The sequence below is a fragment of the Falco punctatus genome (assembly GCF_963210335.1).
Source record: "Falco punctatus genome assembly, chromosome: 4".
Lineage (NCBI taxonomy): Eukaryota > Metazoa > Chordata > Aves > Falconiformes > Falconidae > Falco > Falco punctatus.
The window spans coordinates 93,507,254-93,533,329 of record NC_137583.1 but is presented as its reverse complement, the minus strand read 5'-3'; the positions used below and the strand labels follow the sequence as shown (position 1 = coordinate 93,533,329).

At 36.6% G+C, this 26,076-nt stretch overlaps 1 protein-coding gene across 4 annotated transcripts in view; it reads right to left on the bottom strand.

Moving 5' to 3' along the window:
* Positions 1-26,076, bottom strand: part of BBS9 (Bardet-Biedl syndrome 9) — a 308,046-nt gene that overhangs the window by 111,809 nt on the left and 170,161 nt on the right. For all 4 annotated transcript variants that reach the window (XM_080383273.1, XM_080383274.1, XM_080383272.1 and 1 more), the window contains one exon: positions 10,137-10,247. In XM_080383273.1, the coding sequence (XP_080239399.1) occupies positions 10,137-10,247 (111 nt within the window). The remainder of the gene's footprint in view (positions 1-10,136; positions 10,248-26,076) is intronic.

Sequence of the window (26,076 nt, the reverse complement as noted above, 5' to 3'; positions counted from 1 at the left end):
CCTAGAGCTAATCTCCCTTTGGTGGCCAATGTTGACAAGCTGTAAAGTGTGTCTTGGCATTTTGTGTAACCTGGAAAAAAGACTTGGAAAACCATTTTACAGCCTCATCCTGGATTTAACTAATACTCATCTGATATATCAAACAATTATATTAGTATTAACATTAAGATTCTGAGACAGTGAAACAGTTTGAGAAGTAACCTTTATGATGCATAATCAGACTTAAGCCATAGAATTTCCAACCTGAGTTTTTGCATCAGAAAAAATTCCTCCTTGGAGTGTTCAATAAGATTTTGAGATTTCCTAAAACTTTCAGTACTGGTTTTCAGCAGTAGAGGAGGTCTTAAAGTGAAGCGCTTGCCTCTCTTTTGTGCTGTTGAACTTCTTCCTTTTAATTACTTCTTTTACATCAAGATGGATGTTAGAAGCCAAAAGTGTCTATATTCTCCACTGCCCGCCAGCGTTTGTTGTCCAGAGCTATGAACAACTGACCAGGATTCAACAATATACCTGGCAGCCACTAAACCCTTCTTGGCTTGGAATGCTGAGTGGGTATTCAAATAACGTTTTGATGAGTTTCCCTGTCCTTTTATTTATTTTTTAAAATTATATCTCATTAGAAAACAGAACAATATGAAATTTTTATATTTCTCAAAGACTGACAAGAACATTGGAGCCGTTAATATCTAACACAAATGCACATAAAGAATAGGGGAAAGTAAATTTTATAGACACACTGCTATAATGTGAAGAAATTAGCACAGATATCTGTGTACTATCTCACTAACCAACAAAGATCTGACAGAAGAAATGAAGCCAGGAATAACACACTAATCCAAACAACATACAAAATTCAAAGCTATCCATGTTCTGAACAAAATGATTTCCCAGTTAAACAAAAAACTAGGTAAAATTTGTGTAGAACTGGAAAGTCAGTAAAGCGTTACGTAGGAAAACAGATGTCTTGAGAAACAAGTTTTACTGAGTATTCAGTGAAAAGATTTCAACACAATGTTAGAGAAAACAATAGCTAGCGGTTTGTATCTACCAGAAACAAAGCACTGAGCGTATCTGCAGTGTGTGCTTTAGATGGCAGCGCTTGATATGGTGGGGAAAATAACTGGTGTGAAGAAACAAAAACACCACAAGAAATCTTACAAACGTTGGCAAGGAAAACAGAGCATTAACCCTCACCATCACAAAGGAAAAACAAGCAGCAGCACATAACAGAAAAGGCCCGACTAATTTCTGTCCTGCCCACCTTTACTGGCATGAATCCCAGTGATAGACAAACATCTACTTCTCCTAAGCTCATAGTTATGCAAGACAATGGCTGTATTGGGTCTGGCTGAGCCCCATAGTGCCCTCATAGAGCTGGGCTTGTATTAGTAGCTAGAAAGGTGGTGATAAGCGGTGCTCGCACAGCATCACGGCTGCCTCTCCAGCCTTCCCCACACACACACCGGTAGGCTGGGTGTGGGCAAGATCTTGGGAGGGGACATAGCCAGGACAGATGACCTAAAGTGACCAGTGGCATATTCCATACCATATGATGTCTGCTCAGATATAAAAGCTAAGAGAAAGGAGGAAGAAGGTGGACATTTGTTATTTACAATGTTTGTCTTCCGCTTATGCGCCCTGTAGCCCGGCTTCCTGGGAAGTGGCTGAACATCACCTGCTGATGGCAAGTAAAGAATAACATCTTTTGTTTTCCATTGCTTCTGTGCACGCAACTTTTGCTATTGCTTCATTAAACTGCCTTTATCTTGACCTACAAGGGATTTTTTCCATCTTATTTTCTCCCTCACTGTTCTGCTGAGGAGGGGAGTGATAAAGCGGCTTGGTGGGCACCTGGCATCCAGCCAAGGTCAACACACTACAACTGCCAAGGAAAGATGAAAAACAACATTTAGTCACATAAAAAGCTTTTAAACTTGTCTTTTTCAGATTCCTTCCACCGTGCTATAGTTGCCCTTTCTTGCATACAAGACGTATTCAGAATTCACAACAATGTGTTAAACTTTGGTTTTCGTTTTGTTCCATATTTAACAAGCCCTTTCTTCTCAACCTGTCTTTTATGCGCTCCTTATCTTCTGTTATTCGTCAGCAGTTCTCATGTTCAGGACTTGATAAAAATAAGGAAAGGCTTTTTCATAGATTCCAAAAAACTTTGGATGTTGTTATGCCTTGTATCACTTTAAACTGCAACAGCAGCAACCTTTTGCTAACAATTTGAAGAGTGCCTTTGAACTGTCGAATCATAAAAGTGCTTTAAAAAAATTATTTTTTCCCATTAAAGCCACTGAATCTGAAGGAAAGGTTCAGGCTCTCAATACTATGACTTGTTCATTTCATACCTTTTTTCTGTGATCTCATAACAATTTCTGAGACAACCCACAAAGCAGAATGTAAGGCACCCCTCAGTTCTTTGTTTCATTGAGAGTCATGGAAGAAACTGGAGTTAGGCAGAGTCTTGTTTAACCTTTGAAAGGAAACATTTTTTAAAACACTACCACAACCATTGGTATGGGGCAAACAGAGACTGATCTCTTCACCCACTGCAGTGGATAATACACATTATAATATACTCGAATCTGCAAATATTAGAACATAAATAAGACTTTCTATGTTCTCATGTGTTATATTACATTTCACAGGAGATGTATATACAAGCTCCTGCTAAAAGAGAAACTGCACTTCATTTGGTATTGACTTAATGAAGGAATTCTCACATTAATCTCTTAAGCTGTACTGTTCTTTAAAAAAAACATACTCCGTGGAAAAGAAAACCTCCATAAATCTCTTCAGCTTTCTCCAGAAAAATAGGCTTTTTGTAGCCCAGTAATTTTCTTTGCACCTTTTCTTGTGGAAACAATTAGCTTAGCAATTTTAAAGTATTAGGTGGGCCCAGCTGCAGGCTCCTGGTATCTATCCTTTTATATAGCAATGTCCATACAGAAAGAAACAATCACCTAGTCTCATAGTACTCAGTAGGAAATACGGTGAGCTACAAAGGAGGTTAGGTCTTGAGGGAGCTTTCATTTACCTGAGGCCATCACAAGTTTCCTCATTTTTAGCCAGATTTGTTTCTAACTCAAGACTTCGTTAGCTCAAGGACAAAATATTGTGTTGCAACTCACTTCTCAAAATGTTTGAAACTAAACTCAAAGTGCAAGAGGCACATTCACCCCCTCAGACGAGCCCCATAAATTGGTCCTTCAATGACTTTCAAAAAATAAGCCTGAAGTCAGACCTGTTGTTCTTCCTTTGGTCACGAGTGTAATAAACTTCAGATGGAAGCTCAGGTTCAAAACTGCAGCCACAGCCAGCTGAGAAGTCTGCATTGCCAATGATACTGATTTGTTTAACTGATTGTTTTGAAAGCTCATTACAGGCATGAAATCCTACTCCAGACAGCACGTACATTTTTCCAAAACGATCTTTAGCTTGATTTATATATTTCCCTTTTATTTAATCTCTCATGTACCATACAGTTAGTATTAGGATTGATTTCTGTCCTATTAGACTGTCTAACCTGAAAAAGTTAATTGCTTGGCTACATACATTGAAAATACTTTTGCTGTAACTGGCAAGAACATCAGTATCCAAATGATTACCAGTGTCGCAAACAATGATAATTACAATAACAGTAGTAAGGCCATCTGTATCTTACTTGTGTATGTTGAAAATTTGGAGCAGTTATTAGTACAATATATAAACAATATATGTCTGATCTGCAGCAAATAGAAATCTTTCACAGACCTGTTTTAGAGTTTTTTACAGTGTGTTTAAACACCCTTCAAAACAAATTCAAAGATATGTCTCTGCTCATTTGAGTAGGTAAAAGATAATATTCAGAACAGTACAATACAAAAATAAAAAGACTCAGTGGATAGCCGGCAACAATTTATATTCAAAAACTCTTTACCATCTGTTTGTACAAACCCAAGCATTTAAGGATATTCCTTTCTAAAAGCAAATAAATGAATTGGTATCGCAAAACTTCGTCTTACATTACAGCACTTTGTGATGAACTACTTTATAGGTGGCAGTTTCATATAGTTGTGCATTCATGTAAATTATGATTCATAAGAAAAATTAAACACATAGCTAAATTGAAATGTGTCATTGGACCCTTTAAAGAAAAATAGTTGCAATCTTGTACTAATAAGCATTGTTTACACGAAGTTGTGTAACTAAGCATGTTTGTGGGCTAGAATCACGTGACAGTTCCTAAAATTGTCTAGGCATATTAAGGACAGCAATCTTTGATTAGAAGAGTAAAGTTGAAAGATCCTCTTAAACAGCACCCACTACATCTATATGAACATTTTCATGCCATGCTGTAGATAAAGTAACAAAGAAATAAAACATACTAAGTAAAGCTTGTAGGAAAAGATGTGCAGCTGTGCAATGTCTGGGTGCAACTTTGGGGGTATTTTGAAAATTTGGCTCAGAATGTCTTGTTTTACTAGAGTTTATAGCTCATCCTCATAGTCTTTTATGTATAGCTGCTTGTGTATTTAGTCAGAAGTAATAGGCCAGATGCTTCAAATTAAAGACAGTTAAAAAATCTATTCTGATACATAAATATAAATGCTGAGACAGCTTTTCATCTTAGATGTTATGAGTATTCATCTATAAAAGTTTATTTACTTTACTAAATATAATCATAGAAGATGAGAACTTTGAAATTTAATCTTTAAGCATCTAAATATTTGCATGACAGCACAATACAAAGAATTTAACCAAAAACAGTGGCAGCACAGTAGCGAGTGAAAATGCCAAACCTTTGGTCTCATTTGGTCTCATGAAGAGCTTCTCAGAAATATTTGTATTTAAACAATAATACAAATACTGGGCCACGTTCTCGGTTGCTCTCTCAGGAAGACACAATGATTATTCTGAATTATCATGGCAAAGTCAGACAAACATTTCTCTTAAATATTTAAGACTTTTTTTCCTCATTTGGATAGATCATTTACGGTATAGATTCACAGTATCTTTAATGAAAAATTCTGCCAGAAAAATCAAGCCTTACAAATTGTGAAAATTCGGACAGCTGCCTGACATGGTACTTGACAAATCTGACTCCCAGTGATATAAAATCCTCAATAAATTAGCAAAGTAATTGGCACCATTGTTCCACACACAAAAAAGAAAGCAAAAGAAACCCAAACCAGTTAACAATAAAGATATATTTTTCAGTCCAATCGGTCTTCAATTCATACTAGCTTATCATCTGATTTTCCATCAACTTAGTGGAGTTACTTATGATTTCCCAGCATAAAACTCTTTACTCATAAAAAAGGAACTAGATCCTTTCTGTCTAAAATATTCGGTAGGAATATTGGTTAGAAAAATATGTCTTAGGAAATTCTCTTTCGCAGTAAGTAGCATGCAGCAGGATAATACGAGGAACACAGAATATTTACTTTAAGGGCTGTATCCTGATAAATACATAGGTCATTACTTCATCCTAAAGCTCATCACCAGCACAGTTTTGTGACTCAGAGAAAAGCTCTTCACCATATCCCTTAGAGCTGTCTCTAAAAAGCTAGTATGTACTAGAACTTGCTTATACTTAGTTTCCACAAACCACATTCTCAACTCATTTTAATCAGAAATATTTAAGTACAAGGGAGAACTTGAGAAGTGGAGTTCTGCACATCTCTGTGGATTGTTACCTTCTAGAACATATGGAAACTTCTCCTTGAAATTAAGCCACTCACTCAAGTAGACTGCAATCCTAGTAAGACATTCATAACTTGTGAAGAAGAAAATGGAAGACAGCGAGAACAGCATAATAAAGAGAAAGGAAGTCCACAGGACCTACATGGAAGTCTACAATCACTGCATTTGACCTTGTGACTGCAGCAGAGGTCAGCGTATCTGCACTGGTATTGTAGCTATGAGCTCATGGAAAAAAATGATGACTTAACGAGAGACTTCAGAGTGGGCTCAACTTCAAATCATATTCAAATGCTCCACAAGGCTTGTGCAGCCCACAATGAAATCTGTGCTGCTCTGTCCTCACTCTAACCAAAAACACCAAGATCAAAGTTAGCAGGGATAAATTTATCATGCTAATGTTACTCCTCAAAATGCAATGCACACAGACTCAGTGCCTTGAGGGGGTAAGCAGGAATTCACTGGGATAGGGAATGTTCAAGGGAGAACTTTTGCACCCGCTGAAAGCAAAAGCTGTTGGCAAGCAGCTACTCCTTCAGCTACAACTGCAATAATATCATTAACTTCCAAATATTATGAACCTAATCCCATTCTTTACTGTGGAATCATAACATGCTTGGATTAGAAAAAAATAAATACACAAAAAAATCAGTGTGAACTATTTCAGCAATAAAAAGAAAACATCGTACAACCATTAATACCCCTTCGAAAGGGAGTCTGATCGGGTCAGAACCATTCATTCCCTCCTTGCACAGACTTGCAGCATGACTACTAGCTGTCATTTTCTGCTGTCCTAAGTAACTATTCTGAATAAAGCCAAAAGCCACATTGACATGCTTAGCAGCCACCTGGGAAATCTCAATATAATATTTTGTATGAGAACTTGAAAGTCTGTGGCAAGCTGCTACTCTGCAGCATACTTTTTCATGGCATAGCACAGTCTTCCAGGCCTTAGTCTGTCATTTCCCTCAGTCCTTTGCACAGCTCATACATCATATTTGAGGCAGTGACCTCTTTCCTAGATCTATGTCTACTCATAAAATTCAAAAGGTTTTTAAAAATTCACAGTGTGTCTAAAGAGAAAACTAACCTACAATACAGTGACTGACAGTCATCTCCTACTACATACTACATCTCACTAGCAAGAGATTAGTAAGCTCAGACATTTATTAGCAGCAAGAGTTTAATGTAAATCAACTGCTGAATATTTATTTTGACTTTTAGTAAATTCTACAGCCAGGATGAAATGCCATACTATCACAAGTAGATTGCTAGCAATACTGGAGTTAGCTAGTTCAAGACTAACTGAACATCACCTATGTAAGCAGCAAATCACAGCAGCAATAACGTAGACATCTACTCACAGCGAGCTCACAGAATCTGGCATCAAATTCAGGTTTCGTCTTGGTCCTGAGGCTTCCTCCTCTGCTCATCATTTCTCTGTGTTCCAACCTCCCCAACAACACTTCTCCTCAGCAGATTTGTACACACAAGCAATTTAACTATAAGCAAGGGTGTCCCAGTACAGCACACCTCTCAGTGAGGAACTCCCACCACTTCCTTCTAAGACCTTTGCGATTCAGGCCTTACACCTCTTTTCAGTAAATAAGGCATTTTGTTCTGCTTTGTTTTTCTACCTCTACGATACTACTTATGAGAACTGCTCGAGTTTTGTCCTAATCCAGCATACTGTACCCTTTGTTCTGATACAGAAATACATGTGCTCCCACTAAGGCAACTTCATTGCTCCCTTTTTTTGTTGTTTGGTTTATTTGTTGGGGGGGGGGGGGGGGGGGGGGCGGGGCGTTGCACTGCTTGTGTGTATATTAATAGAATTCAACCTGTACAAAATCCTGCTGCTAAGATTTGGTCTGGCACCAGATGGAGCAAGTACGTAACTAGACTTCTCCCTCCATTCCAAAGGATGGTAGTCCATGGCACTCAGTTGAAGCTCTCCCATGACCTACAGAATTGTTTGGAATATTCTAACTTGATCAGCATATTTCATTCCTTTGATTTCCATCTTCCTCTGTGAATGCAATCTCTTACTAGATATGTTTCTCTTCACGTTTCCTACACAGGGATATCAGCCATTGCGCCCATGTGCACACTAAACTACAGCTGAAGAGATGCTGGTTTTTCTCTTCAGTTTTGAGCTATTTGGTGTTGTAGCTTCAACCTAATTTTATCTATTTAAACCTCTATCATTAAACTTCAGGAATTTTTTGGTAAAGAACATTAAGAAGCTTAGGTATGGCATAGGAGTTCAGGTAATACAGCCCAATGAAAAATGAAACTTGTCTAAAGCAGTAAAATTTTGCATTGCCATTGAACTACCTCTACAACTAGAGATATGAATAACAGAAGCCATCTACAAGAAGGAAAAAAAATTCTCAACTTATAATCAAAATCTGTCTTGAACTCCCTCAAGAAATGAAGAAAGATATATCAAGAAAAAGAACTTTTAGTCTATCCTTTTTTTCTCTTACTGACTAGACAGTTAAATTAAATGCAAACTCATAAAAAAAGATACATAAGACACAACAAATATTCTTTGAGGGCTCGTTGTAATCGCCATGGACTTGCTGCAGTCTCTGGTGCCTGAGCAAGAACTCGGGCCAAAAATATCATGTACAGAAAAACATTGCAATGCTGTGATTTCATGCCTAGTATTACCTTATGGTTTAAGTAGCTCCCTTGGCTCTTACACTTGTAGCAATTAGAATTTCCAGACAGCTCAGCGGCAGATATTCTAGGCGCTCTCTATATTGCAGCACTAACTGGGAGATGGCAGTCAATTCTTACCATGAATAAATTAAATTCACCGGTATAACACATGGCTGTAAACCTAAAGACTTTTTTTTTAAAGCTTTCAAAGTTTTCATTATGCCTTTTATAGTTACAAAGCAACAACAGCCAGCTATGTGATGTAAGTCTCAACTTTTATCATGGGCTAAGACTTGCAGTAGGATATGCAAGTCCCCATGCTGCTGTTTCTGGATCTCATGAATACCCTTCTAGACTTTTCTTTCCAGCAACAAGGTTATTTAAACAAAGCAGAACACTATCTACTGAAGAACAAAGATGTGCTTGATCAGAAGAATGGAACATCAGACAAGGAAGAGGGATTGCCTGCCATATGTTCCTGATTTATTGGTCTAGTTGCCTGAAGTTGGAATTTTATCAGGATTGTATCCTACATCAGAGAGACAAAATAAATTTCCATTACCAGGAGGGTACTTAATATATCCAGATGACAAAAGTTAAACTATATGTATGTAAGCTTTGACAGCTTCCCTTCTTCTTATGACCTGAAGTCCATGAGGACTGCAAGTAATTAGCACTCCAGAAAAGTCAGAGCTTTAGGCCTTCAGGGGATTTTTCAGGTCATTTCGCTGAGCAGATACTCCTGTTGGAGTTTTAAGTTACATTGTGGCATTATTATACATTGCCTCATTAGATATCCTTCTTCCCTGCCAACTATTAAAAATTTGTTAATGTAAATTCTTCTATTGCATTAACTATATATTCCAACTCCCTGCCTGCCTGTGCAACATTTAGCTGGGCAAACAAGCAGCTGAATGCATTTTAAACACACAACTGTTTTTTGCAGCTGTGTAAGGACTTTCTATTTCTGAGTATTGTTGGTTGCAACCTCTGAGCTGCTCTTCTTAACCTCAACACCAATCCATAATGGACACATCTGATTTACACACAACATCCAAATACATTTAAAAATAACTATTACAGGATAAAATCAGACAGTGAGGGGGGAAAGAGGAACGAAGGTACGACTTAGTAAACAAAACGGGAAATAGCTGCAGTCAAAGCCTGTGAGCTTACCAGGCACTTCATTAAACTGCAATGTACTACTTTACAGTGCTGCTTTTAAAATATGTTAACACTATATCACAGTTCCCGGCAGCATGAAGTCTTTCCAGAAAATGTGTCATCACTGTATGCAGCATATTTTATAGCCAGTATAATTTCATTTGATTATATCCAATACTATTTTTCTGAAATACTAGGAAGTCTCCCCACAAAAGATAAGTAACAACCGTATTTTAAATAAGCTGGCACAAAGTCTAGCCACCATACTGCAGCAAAAAAAAAAGCTTTCATTACACTAAAATGTCCTCAGTTTCATTTTGCCTCTGTAGAACAGGTCATGAATAAAAACTGCAAGAATCTCATTCAAGTATTATGTAGCATAAAAACTTTCAACTGGAGTTGTTAAACTGTAGAGATCAGTCTTGGAATTAAGCTGTTCTTGATAGAAGAAGCTGAATAAACTCAGAATCCTACACACTGTACTATTATCACACATCAAAAAAAATTATGCTAAAAAAGCCTGAAATACGTCGTTTGTTTCACATGTCCACAAGCATTCTGAAAAGACGAGCTGTACACGTCTAAGCAAAACAACATAATTTTCCTGTTCTTACCAGGCTTGGATTTCTGCTTTGCCATCTGCCCGTGACTGGGAAGCGTTGCTGTGGAGCCCGGTATAACTGTTCTTTCCTCTAAATCAGACTCTGGGATTGTAGTACAGCCACCTAGTTGAAAATGGAAGAACCTTAATGTATTGTTTATGTGAGAAAACAAATTAAAAACCAAAATCGCCAGTGCATAATTAAGGAAAAGAGGGGATAAGTTAGCTGACAGGAATATATAAAACTAAAATAGTCCTTTTTTTCACTTCACATACATGTTTGTTAAAGAAAATTATTACCATTGTTTAGAAGGCTGATTATGCCTTAATGACTCCTCTCCACTAAGTATGCTGGTTTGAAAAAAAAGTTTGAATGTGGAAAACTGGCTCCCCATAAAACGGAAATAATGTGATTTATGTTAAAGATCAGATTACTGGGAACAAGTTTTGTAATGAAAGTAATTAACTGTGAATTAATTAACTTTATAAAGCCAACAAAGCTTATGAAGATTGTTAGCCTGCCACAGAGAATGACATGATGGTATTTTTTGGATGGGCTATTAAATACCATATTTTTATTACTTAGTGCTAGAGATATGGAAACACAGGGACATTGTCACTGTCCAGTAACACACTGCATTGGCAATGCCTTATTCAAGTGATTTTAGGATGCATGGCATAACAGATTCTTTGTATTTTGCAGTATTGCTTTTTGAGTAGTTCATTAGAGAACACAATGACTTAGAGCTTTCTCTTCAAACATGTTTAAAAGCCTATGTTTAAAATACAGAGTGATAATCTAGCAGTAGTATCACCTGAAGATAGCTGCTGCAGCTTGCAGTGGAATAAATTGAGGTACATTTATTTCAGAACATCTGTGATCAGGACATAGGAGGATGTGTCACTATTCCACAGCAAAAACATGGCTTAACAGTAAGTGCATCGCCAACAATATAGTACACAGCTGAGCTGCATCTTTCTCATAGCCCTCCCAGGATCAAGACTCACAAGCAAACAAATCCTCATACTTCTCTATTGTGTTCTGAAAGCACATGTTTATAAACAGCATGTCAACTCCCAGAGCACACAGACTTTTCACCTTTCTGTCAGAGTCGCTCTATTTTGAAATGTTCTACACCAAGCCCCATAACCAGTGTATCCAATTTGCAGCAACACAGTCTATTCTCTCCTTACAAACTAAACAAGTAAAACAGTTAAAAATAAGGTTGTGTTCCCAAGTAGCAGAGCTGCAGTTTCCCCAGCAGTTTCAGCAGCGCTGGCAGCGCAATACAAGAGGTCCTGCAGAAATGTACCACACTGTCTAGCAAAGGCAAAGCACCACAGATCCAGTGAACCCTGTGAAAACACTCATTCCTACCAGACGATTCCCAAGCAAGAGGAAAGATGCAAGCTACTATATTCCAGATACACCCTGGCAGAAAGTATAAGATTATTCACGGATTTTGTGTTTGATTTAGAGCAAGGGTTTTTTTTTCAGTCAAAAAAAGAAAGTTAGGAGTCAACGTGTCAGCAATGTGCAGACTTATGACCCAGGACAGCTGCAGATATTTAGGATATCTGCTATGAAACTGAAGAAGAAAATGGGAAATTAGAAAATATCTTCATGTTAAAATATCGTAACGTTAGGGCAATGTCTGATATCATTAGATATAAATGTACCTACACCCTAAATGAAAATAAATATCAGTAAACTAATACTTCTGTTCCCATTTGCACATTGTGACTAAAATGTAAGCTATGAGATTTGATGGCATGGAAACCACTGCTTTAAAAGTCAATTTAGGTATTTCTCATTCTTATCTTCAGATAAAAATCTACCCTATTAAACAGTAATCTGTAAATACAGGATACTAAATTAAGGTTTCTTGCACAAAAGAACAATTAAAAATGGCATCATACATTTTAAAAGGTTTTATAACGTTTCCTAACAGCACGAGTGAAACTCACCAAGTCAATGGCATCTACTGAATTTCTACAAGGAAATAAAAGAACTTTTACAACGTTCATTCTAAAGCCTGAAATGCAATAACTTACATAGAATAGAAGAACTAATAAATAAAAGAACTTTTACAATATTTGTTCTAAAACCTGAAATTCAGTAACTCACATAGCCTTGAAAATTGGTTGGTTTTGATGCCAAAATATTTCATTAGTCATCAACACTGATAGTAACTGAGTAAGTCAAAAAAGGTCTATTTGCCCTTTAGGTACAACATACTTCTTGCTGAAAGGAAGCAAGGCTTCCTGCTCTTGATTTTGGCATGAGAGATCTGTTAAGATTTACTTGTCATCTGATTCTATCAGGAGTTATTAAAATTAAAAGCCAAATTCACTTCTTTCGAAACTTTATTGTCCTGACAAAGAATGTTGAGGACTGAAATGTTACCAGTGACAGACTATTTTATGTAAAAAGGTAGACAGAATACACAGAGCAACATTATCAGCATAAGTATTAACAGCAGTAATTATTTCCTAGTTCTGCAAGGATACTAAAAACTGTTCCCTATTAACCATTTTTTAAATACTATTGTTTCATAAAGGCATTCCATGGGCTGAAAGCACTGTTATCAGTGGGCAGGATTTCACCAGGACTCTTGTGCCAGTAATTATTTAACTGACCAGACAAAAAAGCAATATAATAGTGGTGTTTTTACTCTTTTAAGACAATGAAGCTTACAGGATTGAGGTCTTTGTGCTCCTGCATTTCTGTCTTACTCTTTTAAAACCAGTATTACCTTTTAATTGAAGAAACTATTAGAATTTGCTGAACTATGTCCCTTACCTTGTTCAGATGCCTAAAGCTGGGTAGAATGACTGGACCCTCATCTACACATCAATCTGCAGCAACATAAGTGGTATCGGCTTCTTCCAATGGAACCGATGGCAAATTCAATTGTTTTGCTCCAACAGGTACAGGTATCCATCCTCAAGATAATAATGGACACCCTTGATAACATGCTGTGATTCCACACAGGAACAAATGAGTGGAGACCACACTAAGACAACGGTTACACTGAAAGAACTGAAATGTTCAAATTCTAAACTTTCACTAGACTAAAAAAAAGACACTGAATAAGGCACAAATATATAACACTGAATAGAATATTTAAACCACACAGAACAGGATTTTGTCATTTAAAAACATTTTACAACTCTGAAGGACAGCTACCTGAAAAAAAAAGACCTTTTCCTGCTAGGACTCTAAACTTTTACATTTCATACTGCAGGGGTTCTACTGAGGGTATCTGCTCCAACTTCTCTGGTCAGACTAACAGAATCTTAGGTACAGAAAAAGTATCTTTGAATTCTTGTGTATCTCTGTATACATTTGAAAAAGTATCCACTAAATGTCCACTTTGGCAAGCATTGAAAGTTTTTATGCACCTGGAATCCTAAAAGAAATCACAGCAGCAGAATAATTCACATACATTCATAATTAAGTGAATGGTACAAATCAGAAAAGTGAAATATTTAAGGAAAAAGGGGGGAAAGAGAAGCAGGAATAGTAGTACATAAATCTACACACTGGAAATTATCCAAGTTGAGAAGTTCTCCAGATGTCAGTCTGTAAACAGTTCTTCATAAAATTAATTTCGCCATTAATTGTTGGCAGAAATAACATCTAGAATATGTTATTACATTTGACCCACACTTCCCCCCTTTTCCGTGTAGCTAAATTCTTGTCTGACATCACAGATCTTTTATCAGTTGTGATAAATCCAAGAAAGCAAGATTTGGTCAGCAGAACTGTTTGATAGGATATAACACACACAAAATTACACTCAAGCTAATTGTGAACTTTGTTCACCAAAGGAAATGAGACTTCTCTTGTTTATTTTCACTACATCTGTTTTTGTAACACATTTGGTTCTTAAGTTGGAAAAAGACACCCACACCCAAAGGAAACAAACATATAATACATATTGAACAAAAATTAAGTACTGACAGTTTTCCTACAGGTTCCTATCATCATGGGGTTTTTACACATTTTAAGATGGCTCTAGAAGTTGAAAAACAGGAAAACAAAAGTACTGTACATCTAAAAAATAAAAAGACACTTTGAGGGAAAGACTGGGTTTCCTTTTTCTCTTCCACTCGATCACAATTAAACTATACATAAAGTGTCCATTTTCCTCTGAAATTAACTCTTACAAGAGTCTACAGAAAGAAGAAAAGAAAAAGTTTCCTGAGCAGTCTTTGGCAGCAAGAAAGCAAAAATGTGAGCAGGAAGCTCTCTGACTAGCAGGTTTTGCCATCCACGTATATACCATTATACAATGGACATCATCCAAACAGCAAAATTATTTTACAGATTCCAAAACTATATGCAAAAGCATGTTCAGTTCGATCTTCCGTGCTGTCTACAATTTTGAGGGATGTGTATACTAAAAATGCAGTTTAAGGCATTAGAGATTATCCTCTCTAAAACAGTTAATCAATTACGTCTACTGGTTCTGCTAGCTACACTTGATTCAAGTCCTGTAAATTTTATTAGGATCTGTCAGAAAGTAACTTGCCTGTTGAAGTAAACACTGCATGCAGGTTTTGCAGTTTGATAGTGCTACTGCTGCTTTCTAGAAGGAAGATAAAATAATAAAATCTATAGAAGAAAACACATATTTGAGTGTATGATGAGTTCCAGTGAACATTTATTCACAAACTGGGTCTGGATTAGAGTCTGTCATCTGAATAGACACATCCCAGAAATGCAAGCATATTTCCATTGCAAAGTGAAATGGAGGAAAAGAAAGGGAAGGAAAGAAAAAGAAAGATTTTTTTTCTAAACAGGCATCTGATGATGAACACAGGTTTAGTTCAGATTTTCACTAGCAAAATGTAGAGTCAATTTGTAATTTCATCTATTGTAATTTCAGAATGTAGCATGTAAATCTGATAGTGTGGCTACAGTTGTGCAGTCACAATATTCCATTGTTTTGTGCCTGATTTGACATAACCAAATTCAAAGGAATAATGGAAAATATTTCTGTATTACATTCCATTAGAATAATAAATTAATGAAAAATCATACCAACTGAACATGCAGTCCAAGGTCACTTAAGATATCACCAAAACATATTTTCATAAATTTCCATAGCTTGTTCTGTAGTATGTTGCCACTATTTGTATTGAGAGCTATGCAGAAATAATTTACATCAATTGTGTGGCATCTCTTTGAGCTTGTAGCCCATTCAAATATTTTGAACAGGCCTGAATTACTAAAAACTTAAGAACTACAGGGTACTTCCAGCAGTACAACTCTTCATGGGAGCAACGATGCTGTTTAAGCTGTCAGACTGTCTCAGCCATTCTTTCAGCATGAGGTTCAGTGCATGTGGTACACAAGTCATACAAACGGCATTGGGAAACACATTGCTAAGAACAGATATTAAAGCTGTTTGCATTAAAGCAGCATTTTTGGGCATGCAGCCAAGAACACAATCAAAATCAACATTCCATAGTACCCTTACCATAACATTAAACTATATAATGCCATTCAGTATCTACCAAAAGCCTTTTGTTACTCCAAATGAACAAAGGATGAATGATGACAGTTGTGCTTCAACCACACAAGTGTACTGTTCCACCCAACAGCCTATTCACCTGAGGAGCATGGACTGACTGAAAAAAAACCCACAACACTCTGTGTTCTGGTATGTGTTATGAGAGATAATTGTTACTGATTTTTGTAGTGCCTGGAGGACTTCCATCTGCCTTTATGTAACAGCATTAAAAAAATATCAGCTTATAATAAGAACTTTTCAAGGGGGATATCAACTCTTGACAAACACCATAATCATAAAAATCACTGTATTTTTCAGAGTACACTTCCTCACATAACACCTGGTGGGTTTTTTTTACTGGATCTCACATCTTCTTCCCCATATTCAGTGTACCACTAAATGTACCTTTCATTTAGCATAACCAGAAAATGTTTTCTTTCAAAATGCTTAAATACAGCAGTAGCGGATATTATAGAACATACTGTCATTAACATATGTTCAGGGCAACTTCATTCAGTAACAAACTCAATTTCATGTTACCCTTTTGAAGAGCAAGAAGAATATGCAAGGGTTTTGTCATTGGCTTTGTTTTACATATATAAATTCATTTTTTGCACATAAATATGCACATAAGTGTATAAGGAGATACATATATATATATGAAATACATAAAGGGTTTTATAACAAATATTTTGTTTTCAGTAAGACATTCTTCCAGTTCTGCAGAGCTTGTATTTATTGTATTGTTTCAGTAATGAACAGTGGTAAGGAGGCTACTAGATAGATCTTTAGACATTTTTTAATAATTTACATCAAAAACCCAAGTAGGTAATGCTCCCTTTGATAAACACTTCGCTATTTTATCTAAAAGTGTATTCAATTTAATTTCTACTGTCAGTTCTGGTTTCTGTCTCTCAACACACCCCAAGAGAACTCCTGAAAGTCAGTATTTAGAGCAGCTGGGATCTCCAGAGCATGCTTGTCCAAAAAACATTCACAAAATTATCTTTATGTAGCCGGTAACCTTTCTTCAGTGCACACTGAAAGGATACGGACTAAAATTGACTGTTATGACCTTGATAGCAAACCCTCCCAGTATTTATTGTTCTAAAAAGTTTAGAGGAACATTTTGGTCCTATTCCCATTTAAAACACTTAGATTTCCTGGAGCACATATATGAAGCATTCTTTAAGCCAAAGATGCAAGCATGCAGCCACATATATAGAGTCTGTATATTTGCACGTATATGTATACACACACAAATTTTGGACTTACTACTGAAAAAACAGCAAGTCCTCATTTATTGCAATCAGAAATTGAAGAGATAGCAAATGTTTGTGGTACACAAAAGTTTTCTGTCACACAATCATGCTGCAAGACTTGCAAGGTAAGTATTATTTGACTGGTTCAGAGGGACAGACAACTATTTACCTTCAAGGAGACTGAGGCATATTGACCTAAACAAAACACTGTTTACAAGCTCTTAACAGCAAGAGGAAGCTCAGTAATGCAAGTTAGTGAAAATGAGATTGTTATCCTAGTTGTGAACACAAAATAAAAAGATAATGCAGTTTGCTGCATGAGGTTTTGTTAAGCAGGGTCTGTTGGATGTTTGAGAGCCTTGATGGAACACTGTCAAGACAGAAACAGTTAACGAGGGGCTTATTCCTAATCTAGACCAGAAACGGAGTGAAATCAAAGGAAAAGCATTTGATATGTATGCTAATACATGATTCTGGGCAAGAGAGTACAGGAACAAAAACTACTGACATCAGATGCAATATCAGATATACTGTGGATAACAGAAGACAATGGACTAGTACAGAAGATACAAACAGGCATTGAAGGATACATGTTGCTCAGAAAGGCAGAATTAAAGTGGTACAGTAATACTTCATAGCACTATTGTGATGGGCTACTCAGAGCAGTAATACAGATCTGGGAAATTTGGAAAAGGTTTATAAAATACTTTAATGCACAAAAATTGAAACTTTAGCTACAGAATACCAAGATTGGATTTCAATAGCAATTGCAGTTGCTTTAATATTAGGAAAGGATTTAATATTATCAGAAATGGTATTATGGAAACAAAAGAAGATATAAAACCTACGGAAATAATCAGAGGATAATAAAAGACAAAGGCTTCAGTGTGATGGACCAGGAAAAAGGTAAATGCAATTCTGAAATCCACCTGACTGTTCCAAATAAGGATCAAGAAAGCAGTAATACTATTGGACAAGATGCTGGTAAGACATCTGGAATACTGGGTTCAATTCTTGTTTACCATGTTCATGGTAGATTAAATAAACCTGGAAAGATTCAGCTGAAGGTTACTACAATCATATAGGAATCACTTATTGACACATGAGCAGATGACCAGCCTTGCTTAGCTAAGAGAAGTAAAAATAGAACAGAGTGATCTTTACCAATAATGCAATTAGGCCAGAAATCCTTAGTGTCCAGCAAAATAAAAGACAGACTTAGAACAAGAAGCTGAAAGAAGGTAGATTTAGATTAGATATAAGGAAGAAATTCTTCCCTGTGACGGTGGTGAGACCCTGGCACAGGTTGCCCAGAGAAGCTGTGGGTGCCCCATCCCTGGCAGTGTTCAAGGCCAGACTGGATGGATGGGGCTTGAAGCAACCTGGGCTAGTGGATGGTGTCCCTGCCCATGGCAGGGGGTTGGAACTGGGTGATCTTTCAGGTGCCTTCTAACCCAAACCATTCTATAATTCTATGGATTGACCATAAATTAATTATTACTTGAAATTAAGTTTCTGACTACGAAGAGAGGAAGGGTTTGGAATAGAACCTGAAGAGAAACCATGGAGGTAAGCAATTGTATTTATGAATAGGACTAAATTACCTTATTCTAACACAGAGATGGATTTTCACAAGGAATTTATTTTCTTCCTTCCTCCCCTCCACCCTCTCCAAACAGAAGATATAGGAAATACAACACAAAATAGATATAAATTTATCTATCAGTATTATGAAACTATCCAGTTATGTGCTATCTAGTTATGAGTAGTTATCTAACCATTAGGACATTAATGAATTACTGTTCCCTACTATCTAACAATATTTTCACAGCATTCAAAGCGAACATGAGACACCACTCAAATAGGCTACCTAGCTACTTTAACCAGCTGTAGGAAGTAAACCATAAGTTCACAATGGAAAATAAAACATGTAAAGATTCTGGGGCCAAAGTATCATTGAAAATATTTCATTAAAAAACAGCAGTGATGTTACAAACACTTTAAACCTCCAGTTCTCACAATTCCAATTCCCAAAAGTATTTGGCAAGCAAACTTATTAAATTTACATTTGGAGACACACTGGACTATAAAATATAAAGTGCCAAGTGCAGAAATTTAATACAAGTAATCAGACAATGTATTTTAAGAGGGTAATGAACTGGCCTCTGTTCTTCTGTATCTCCAGATACTACTTGGAAATAAGCATCTCAAGTGATGAAATAAACATGGATACAAGCATCTTCTTTTAATGTTATTTAAATAAACCTAATAAACATCTATCTGGTGCCTTTCCAAGACAAACAGCATAAAGATCCTTCGGGCACTAAGGGTCTAGGAAATCAAAGTATTCATAAAAGAGAATTATCTTTTTTGCAATGCAAAAGTTCCCTTCCACACTTGAACTGCAACTTTTGCTGAAATACTTGCTTTTTAATGCAAAGCATTAAAAAATATAATAAATAATAAAAAATACATTTCTAATGTACTGTAAATTTCTACTTTCTCATTGAACCCAAATCAGATTTGTTCATAACATGTAAAACCTGAGTAACATTGTATTTGTTTAGTCTAAAAAACCACCACTTTTACTTAATGACACACTATGATTTTTATTAATTGTACTAAAGTGAAGAAAAAAAATCAAATTATAATAACCTATCTTTGCTCCAATACTGCAATAAGAAACATAAATTACTTACATTTACTGTAATTCCACTAGTATTTAATCCACTGACAAAATAAATTCAGGTATTATCTTGTATTAGCTCTCCATTTTATAACATTAAAATCTCTGGGATTGATTTTAGGAGGAATCAAAAAAGGCAACTTTGGCTCCATTTAGTGTCATAATGCCATTCAATTAATCTAGTTTATTTGGAGGAAATGAGCACAGAACTCTATGTAATACTTTAAAATTACAAGTTATCCTGCAGATAGTTTTTTCCTTTGTTTAGAAGAGCTTCCTATTCAGCAAATGTTACTCTACAAACTGCCTAGAATTTCGTTATTTCACCAGTACCACACCTATAGCTGTGTAAATCATGCAATTTTGCTAACACCAACAGCATCCAAATGTTATAGAAATGACACAACTAAAAGATAAAAGTGATGTTCCATTACTGGGGTTACTTTGGGCCTTTCTTCTTAATACATAAAAGCACACATTTTGTATAGTATCTTCTGCAAGTATTTTCAGAAGTAGCCAGGAGATTGGTGTGTTTCACATGATAAACCTTAAGGATAATGACTTTACAGAACTGCCCAGCACCCTTCTACCAAATACAAGGTATCTGAAGACATGAGAAACCACGCTTCCAAAACCCTCTAATAGCTCAGGAGAACCTTGGCACTAAACTTTTCAGAAAGGAGGGAGAGACTCAGTTTAGTTAATGTCGTCAAATGAATTACATCCACTAGAAGATAATGAATATTTAGGGAGAACTGTGTTCAAATCCAGCCTTTTTATTAGTAAAAAGCAAGGTCTGTTTTCACAATAAAATGCTATGTCTGAAACAAACTGGATTTTTATATGGGAAGGCACAGTCATGTTCCTGCTACTGTTCAAGATGAAAAATAAAGTGACAGAGCAAGTAGAATACAAAGATGCTCTCAGTCAATTACTTTTATGCCTTATGCTTATTTAGTTCTCTCAATCAACTCTAGTTTTTAAGGATCATCTTGTAGCCTGACTAGGGCAAGGGATTACTCATTTTTTTAAAAATGATATTTTTTTTAATGAAATGAAAAAAACCTGTGACTGGGTACCCTAAAATCTGTTAAAACGCAAAGTGAAAGATGTATGACAAGGGTAGTCCTGACTTCCCTTCCTCTACAAATTTTTCCTGGTTTTGTACAACATTAGTACATGCTAAAGAAAGTCTATGTCAAATTAAATATAATTTTTGTAATACATAGTTTAAACAAAACATAATTTAGAAATGTCTACCTCATCTGCAAGAAAGCAATACAAAGCAGTCTAAAGACTAAAGGATCAAATATGCTGTTCAAAAGGCAACTAAAAGTATTAGACAAATAACCTGAAACTAGACAGAAGAATGAATCAACATAACAGAATTTTACAGATGGTTTTGCACAATCACACCAATTAAGAAAAAAAGAGGAAACAAGTTTAGAGCTGCTTTTTACTGATTTGCATAATATTGTTCCATGCTTGCATACCTCTTTTTTAAAAGTAAAGATATTTCTTCTCTTCTAGTGATAAAACTGAATCTTAAGCTGCAGCTTTACAACTATTTTAAGCCAGTCATGTAATCCTTCAATAAAATAAGAAGGTCATTCTATCGTCCTATTTTTTTGGTCCCCTTTATCTCCTGTGTGCTGGCACAAAGGTACATGTGAAGTCTGATGCGTCAGATCTAGAAACTCATTTAGCTGAAAACTCAACAGTAAAATGCACAAAAGCAAATCATGAGAATCATGAAATAATTTGTTGCACGGGACCTCTGGAGGTCACTTAAACCAACCTCCTAATCAGCGCAGGCCCAGCTAGATCAGGTTGCTCTGGGACTTATCAAAAGGAGTTCCCAGTATCTCCAAAAGAGAGATTCTACCACCTCTCTGGGCATCCTATTCTGGTATATGACACAGAAAAGAGATTTTACCATGTTATGGTAATACTGACTCCCCTCCAATTCCTTTTCTACTATCATCAGGCACCATCAAAAAGCATCAGGCCCCATCTAAGCCTTACTTTAACAAGTCCTCCATTCTTAAACATGAAAAAAGATCAAAAATAATTCCAGTAATGCAACACAAGTATAGACAAAGGAGGCAGCAGTCCATTCCACATAAGTGCAGGACTTTGTTACTTCTGCAATAACTACAACACAGTGTACGTTATATGGCATGTCTAAAGAGTAACAGTTCTCCCACACTTTGCTTTTGTGCTGGTGAGAAAGCTGATGATGCAGAACTTAGTGAAAGAAATGTCTTCCAGTGGATGTGGTACCCAAAAAACAGCTCTTAGGCATGTAGCGAAAGGGGGTGGGCCTGACCAAAGGGGTTTTGAGAGTATTTAGTAACATCAAAATGAAGTAATGAAGCGAAGCAATGGAAGTGTCAAAAAGTGGGGTTATTTTCTCATTTATCTTAATGAGCAAAATCACAGGCTTTTGTGTGCCACTGCATTCTGACCTTCAGAGTATTTGAAGCATGTATTCTTGTCAATAAATTTATCTAATATACTTGCACTTCATAACACAGCACTTTACACACAGGAAAAAACAGCAACACAACTGGGTCTTTAGTTTTGATGTTCTATGACCCACAATGGAAATCATAAATGACATCTTATGCATAAGCACCTGTCACTTAAAGACAGATTTTGTCACACAATTTCAATTTGGTATTTACTACTTACAGTACCTATCCGATAGAATTTCTGAATACTTCCTATATTGGATTAACAAAACATCTGAACCTCTATTTGCCTCAAATATGCCATTTTCCCTACAGCATGGTATGGAAATATCAAGCTTTCCTTAATTGTGAGGCTGAACATTTTAGACTTCCTACATAGTACAACATTTTTCTCATTTATAGTGTTGTTAATCCCAAGGAGAATTCAGTGACACTTCGGTGACAGATTGATTGATATAGAGGCTTTCCAGCAACAAGCTAGGCTGTTTTATGAAAGCCATAAACAAGCCAGATAGTAGTTAGGGCTTCAAACTATATGAAAGAATTTCCCAAGGTCTAAACCATGTTTTTGTAGTTTCTAGCTACTCTGGATAACATTACCCCCACGTGTGGTGGATTGATCCAGCTGGACATGAGGTGTCCTCCAAGCTGAAGTGTCACTCCCCCTCCTCAGCAGGACAGGGGAGAGACAACAGGGCAAAAGGCTTGTGGGTCCAGACAAGGACAGGGACATCACTCTGCAATTACGGTCATAGGCAAAACAGACTCAACCTGCGGATTTACCCAATTTATTACCAATCAACTCAGAGTAGGGTAATGAGAAATACAACCAAACATTAAAAACACCTTCCCCACACCCCCTCCCTTCTTCCCAGGCTCAGCTTCACTCCCCATTTTCTCTGTCTCCTCCCACCAAGAGGCAAAGGGGAATGGGGGTGGCAGTCAGTTCCCCACATGTTGTCTCTGCTGCTCCTTCCTCCTCACACTCTTACCCTGCTCCAGCAGGGGGCCCTCCCATGGGCTACCATTCTTAAAAACTGTTCCAGTATGAGTTCTTTCCATGGGTTCTTTCCGTGGGTTGCAGTTCCAGAGCCCAGAGGTCCTGCCAGGAGCCTGCTGCAGCATGGGCTCTCCACAGGGTCACAGCCTGCTTGGGGCACATCCACAGGCTGCAGGTGGGGATCTGCTCCACCATTAACCTCCAAGGACTGAGGGACGCAGCCTGCCTCACCGTGGGCTGCTGGGGAATCAGGCATCTGGAGCACCTCCTGCCCTCCTTCTGCACTGACCTGGGTTTCTGCAGACTTAGTTGTTTCTGTCACATATTCTCCCTCCTCTCTTCCAGCTGCTACTGTGCAGCAGTTTTTTTCCCCTTAAATACGTTATCCCAGAGGCACAACCACTGTTGCTGATGAGCTTGGCCTTGCCCAGTGGTGGGCCCATCTTGGAGCTGATTGGCATTGGCTCTATCTGACATGGGGGAAGCTTCTAGCAGCTTCTGACAGAAGCCACCCCTATAGCCCACTCTACTACACAAACCCGGTACACCATATTACAGAACTAGATAAAAAGAACATGTTAGAGCCCTAATTCTAGGCTATAAACATTAATTGGTTTGAAAGCTCAAGTTACACATTATTTGAAATTGTCTCTTACTGTCCAAAACCATTCCTAAATGAAGCTAGGTGTTTGCAAACGTGGATACGCTTTTAAATTATTCGATGGAGTTTTTCCTATGAAGCTAATGATTCAAATAGCACCATGGCTGGTGCTCCTCCTATACTTCAGCAATGTCACTTCTCCTTTACCAGGTCTTTTTAAATTCCACCTCTTCTTTCTTTAAACCCTCCAGCCACAGCACTAACATACCACATACGCTTTTCTTCTCTACTTGCACATCACTTGAAAGAAATTAACTGAAGTCCAAATAGCAGTATCTGAGTGGCAAACCAAAGATCATCTAACTGTAGTTTTGCTGCCATCAAATCTTGATCTTTTATATTAACTTATTTTGAGAGTGTGTTTTAACAGAAGTTTAATAACAGGACAAGCAATTTCTTAGCACTCACAACGTGTACAACGTTTAAAGTTATTCTGAATATTTCCAAGTCAAACTGACTACAAACACTATCAAATATTATCTTTTTTATCTCACTAGACAGTAGAAATATTTCATATGAAAAAATCAATCTTTTTGACTGATTTTTTTTTAACCTCACTTGATATCAGCTTTTACTCTTACAGCACCAAAACTCATCCTGACCTCAGTAAGATCCGAATTCCTTCATTAAAAGAAATAACTTGATGGGAGAAATTTTCCATTAAAAAAACCACCCACCAAAAAAACCCCACAAACCCCACAAAAAATCCCACTATGTAAACATCATGTTATTTCATTTCCTTGCATTAAAAGTCTGTGATCTTATGAAGAATTTGTTGTATAGCCAAGTTCACTGTATGTCTGTAGCATTCTAATTCTTTTGCCTACTCAAAATGACTGAAATCCACTGTAAGTTGTCTTGGCTTCCCCCCATAAAATAAGCTTAATAACTTCATATGCAGAATGACCAAAGGCCAAGGATATATTTCATCAGTTAAAAAAAAAAAAAAAAAGAAAAGAAAAGAAAAAAAAGAAAAAGAAAAAAACGTACTTTATCCGTTTGCTTTAATTTGGTTGTGTCTACAATACAAAGTAAAGCAAAGAGCAATAGTAACCTGTCTGGACAGTGAAAGAGTTCATATTGAGGTTTCAGTGTCCACTCTGATCATATTTGAAAGGTTTTCAACTCTGACCTGTTCTGAAACTTCACATTTTGTTCATGATTTTCAACAAACAGTTCCCTACAGGTCAATGCACTTTCCTTCTCATGTAAAATTTATGAAATCAGACCAGTATCTCGAATGAAACAAATCCCTCAACACTCTATGGATGCATGACAAATCATTATAGGATTTTAAACACTTGAGAAAGCTTATTTTAATTGAGCAGTCATCTCAACACATGCTCATGAAGTTTTCTTCTCTGTATAACTAACCACTGTTTCACAAATGGACTTAGGAATAACTTTAAATATAAGATAAAGTGATTAAATTATTATTAAATACTACAATATTTACATTAAGACACTAGCTATACTTCCTTCATATATAGAAAAATTATGTTAGAAATACTAAACAAGAAACTCCATTGACTGAGTATAGACTTTCCCTTTCCAAATGACCCAAGAATAAAGAGAAATTGGAAAAGACATTGTCTAGATAATGATTTGCCTAAATAGAGTTACTGAAATCCAGATTTAGTTTCCGTTATGTAGTCGAACAGCCTGCAGGTATAATAACTTCAGCTGGCACCAGGCTTAATGCTTTTTTATTGATCTGCCCATAGCTTAAGTGCACACATAAGGATATGGATTGTTAAACAATTCTTATCTATCACTGATTATGGAAATATAATACATCTTGCAGCAGCATCCGCACTTTCTCTAACATGAAATGCTACTTACAGCCAACTGTTCATTTTATCCTGTGAACTCTTAACACTTGTGGCAGTTTTTGTGCGCCATCTAAATTGCTGATTTTGTTAAGCACCAATTACAAAACAGGCCCTCTCTGTTACAGCCTATGGTGCAAGCATTAACATATCATCAAATTCTTTGTATTTGACTTTCATCAAATGTAATTCACAGTTATACTTGTAATTCACAAGGTATATTCAAATTCTTTCTCAAGAGATCCTTAGCTTCTCATTGTTTGAAGTTTTCAAGCAAAAAATAACACTAGGGAAATACAATATTTCAAGTGCACATTTTGTGGCAGTTGATAAAGCCAGCCTTTGCAAAGGGTTTGGTACAGGTATTCATACTACATGCTGAGTGTTTCCTACTTGGTGCTCAATAGGAATTGATAGATTCCTACTATATAGAAATGACATATAATAGAAATGAATCAATGTAACTTTTATATTTTCTCTACACTTTTATTTCTGTGCTTGTCATTATTACACCATCAT